This window comes from Triticum dicoccoides, chromosome 6B (genome assembly GCF_002162155.2).
Source record: "Triticum dicoccoides isolate Atlit2015 ecotype Zavitan chromosome 6B, WEW_v2.0, whole genome shotgun sequence".
Classification (NCBI taxonomy): domain Eukaryota; kingdom Viridiplantae; phylum Streptophyta; class Magnoliopsida; order Poales; family Poaceae; genus Triticum; species Triticum dicoccoides.
The window spans coordinates 664,257,815-664,261,104 of record NC_041391.1 but is presented as its reverse complement, the minus strand read 5'-3'; the positions used below and the strand labels follow the sequence as shown (position 1 = coordinate 664,261,104).

Here is a 3,290-nt window from a genome sequence, read left to right as displayed (position 1 = left end):
CTCAAGACGGCTTCAGAAAGAGTAAACTGTTGCCTGAATGAATGTTCATGTTCATCCGTCAGTGGACTATCCCAATTCCAAAGCAATAGCAATACAAACAACAAAAGCAAACAAGGCTAGCTGAACCAGCAAATTCCAACTTTCTACCAGAATCTGCTACTGCAACAGCAAACTGGAGAAACCTTTGCTTTCCCCAAAATCACCAGCTAAGAAACTATTTGAATGCTAGGAAACTAATGTCTCTACGAAATCCCAAGGCAAGCACAATGGAAATGGACATATGTAGATCGGCAGCACTGAATTTACATGGGAGGCTGGGCATTCAGCACATTGCTCCATACAGCCATTCTCCCTGAAATCAAGCCTCAGAACAACCAATCAAAGCTGAAACAATGTGGAAATTATAAGGATCAATCATCAATTGCTCCATTGATCTTAACAACAGACCACACTACTATTATTTCAGTTCACCAATTGTCGCCAACAAACACGCCCTCAGATTATTATTATTTGACGGTCATACGCAGGGAGCAACAGGATACAGATACACACGGTGGAGCTAGGAGGATACGATACTAGTTGAGGACGGAAGAGGGGTGCCCGTGGCCGAATTCGCTTCAGTTCAGGCGGCGAGGCGAGCGACGACGGGGTACTTGGCCTGGAACTTGGACTCCCAGTCGGCGAGCACGCCGAGCTCCTTGTCGGAGAGGCCGGAGAGGTCGCCGGAGACGTCGGCGGCGTCCTTGGACATCTTGGCGAGCGCGCGGGCGGCCTCGCGGCCGGCGAAGAGCGCGTAGTCGCCGCCGGGCCCGTAGAAGCCGCGCCCGGCCGAGACGTCGAAGACCTTGCCGCGGATGGCGACGTAGATCGGCTTGGACGCGTCGGTGCCGTCGTACGCCCGCAGCTGCGCCGCCGTCAGCTCCGTCGCCATCTCGATCTCGATCTCGCTCTGCGCGCTGGGCGTGGTAGGTGTGCTGCGAGTGAGGCTGTGGGTGGGGTGGGGGGGAGTGGGGTGGATGGGCTGGGGGAGAAGAGGAGGGGTCTGCGTCGGACACACGCTGACGGCTGATTCCTACGGGGTGGGAGTGCCGCTCGGGAGCAGGAAGGGGCAAAGATTGTGAGCGGCTTCCAGAAACCGGAGCAAGTGGTTCGTTTTGGGTGGCCGAAATATGTGCGGCCCGGAACGAGAGGCCCGGGAAAGGCTGCGAGCTGGTGCCTCCTTCTCCCCTCTCCGTAGAATTTGGCCCACTCGTCTAAATTTTACTTTTCTGCTATTCGGCACTTACAGCGCCAGTTCGCAGGGGAAGCGTGGTGGAAAACGTTCATCGATTTTGGAAAAACAAGTTCAACAATTTAAAAAAATAGTTCACACATTTTGAAAAAAACCCAAAATTTGAAAAGAGTAAACATGGGTTTTAAAAAATTTCGCGGTTGTAAAAAGTCCGCGGGTTTTGTGAAAAAGGTTCACAAACTTGCATAGAAAGTTTCAAATTGAAAGAAGTTCACGCATTTTAAAAAAGGAAAAAAAGAACAAACCGTGAACAGAAGTTAGGATTTGACGAACAGAAAAAGGAAGCAGAAAAAGAAGAAAATGAGGTTAACTATTCACATTGGACGTGGTGGTCGAGTGGTTATTGGAGTTTAACTGGGAGAGTGAGATCGCGGGTTTGAATCTCCTCTGTGCTCTATTTTTTTTTGTAGTTTTAACAGAAAATGAAAATGCTGAACGGGCGGCCTAGCGGAGAGGGAGTGTAACGCCCGTTTGCGGTAAACAAAGAAATGTGCGCCTTCAACGCTGAATAGGAAATGCGTCTACTGTTGCCAGAGCAGTTGCTCAAAAAACAAAAATACTGTTGCCGGAGCAGTTTATAGAAATAAAGAGTATCCCTCATAAAAAAAGAGTTTAGAAAAGAGGGGAGAAATCTGCTAAAGAAAAACGAAGAAATTCTCCAAAAATGGAGGAAGATGATCAATTTTTAAATCATAGATGGTCACATACACTCACCTCTATGAACGCGCACACACACCTACCCATAGGAGCACCTTAGAGGTACTGAATCGGCACAACATCTTTAGATTGACGAAGTCGGCATAGGTGCCTCGTAGTCAATGAAAACGTCTAAAGAGGATCAATCTCTGGAGTTCACGATCTAGCAAAAACAGCTTTGGGTCTTGATGCGATACCTTATAGGTTGTTAGATCCTCCCGATTTTATTAATATCCTCTCTTGATGGCATGGCGATGGAACTCAGGTGGCGTTAGTTATGTTGTGGTGTAAGTCTTTAGGTCCTCTTGTATTCTTGCTCGACATCGTATTCATTGTCCGTTTTTCCTAGGTTCAGCTTCACTTCCTCACCACGTTGTCTTGTTCGATCATGTACTTGTGCTTCAGAATTTATCTATTAAGCGGGATGGAAGTCTGATTCAAGATACTATTAATATCCCCACATAATTTTTGAATCAATAAAGTTGAAGACTCTCTCTCTCTATCTCTTAGAAAAAGGAAAAAGGAAAGGATTGCTGGTGTCACACACTAGGTTTAGTTTGAGCATTAATAATGTGATTTCGTGCATTAAGTTCTTAAAATAACAATGGCATTGTCTTTTTGTGCAAGATTTAGTATGTCAAAACTGCCCGTGATCACTAGGCATTGGCATGAGTTAATCGTCTGAACTGACCATCCTTTGGGTTGATTTCAACCATAATTGCATTATTGTGACAAGCTTTAGACCATATATTTACATTTTGCGAGTTCATCGACTAAAATGGATGCACCCAAATGGTTTGTTGTACCACTTGTGCATTTTGCTAGTGTTCCTCCCGCTCTCATGTGAGTAGGGCACGCTAGGGTAGTCATTTGGGTGGTGGTGGATGCACAATTCCACTTACACCGTACTCCCTCATAAAAAATGCCCTATTTTGATTTTCTTTGAATGTTAGGTGGGGGCAAAGGTGTTCTCCATTTGCAATTTTTCAACAACCAAAAAAAACCTAAAAGCCAGATGCCTGTATGTTTATGGTGATGTTAGCTTTCCTAGGAGCATAGTGCACCATGGATCTCAAGTAGAAGCAAGGGAAAGAAATTCTTGCTCATCTTCCTCAAATCGGAAGGAGAGATGGTTTAGGCATTAAAGAGTCATTGGTGTGATGTTTCAAAGGTGCCAACAACACATGAGCAATAGCATGGGTGTCGAAGCAGAATGAATCACCACACGTTGGCGAGGTGGAAATACATAACGATGAAGACCCATAAGAGATGGGAAAAAGAAGTCATCTAGGAAGAGATGGCA

The 3,290-nt window shown here is 45.9% G+C and overlaps 1 protein-coding gene across 1 annotated transcript; it reads right to left on the bottom strand.

Moving 5' to 3' along the window:
* Positions 1–380: 380 nt before the first annotated feature.
* On the bottom strand, positions 381–991 carry LOC119323620 (probable steroid-binding protein 3). Its single transcript, XM_037597315.1, has one exon. It carries the CDS (start codon positions 929–931, stop codon positions 623–625), a length of 309 nt encoding a protein of 102 aa, XP_037453212.1. The 5' UTR covers positions 932–991; the 3' UTR covers positions 381–622.
* Between the last annotated feature and the right edge of the window lie 2,299 nt (positions 992–3,290).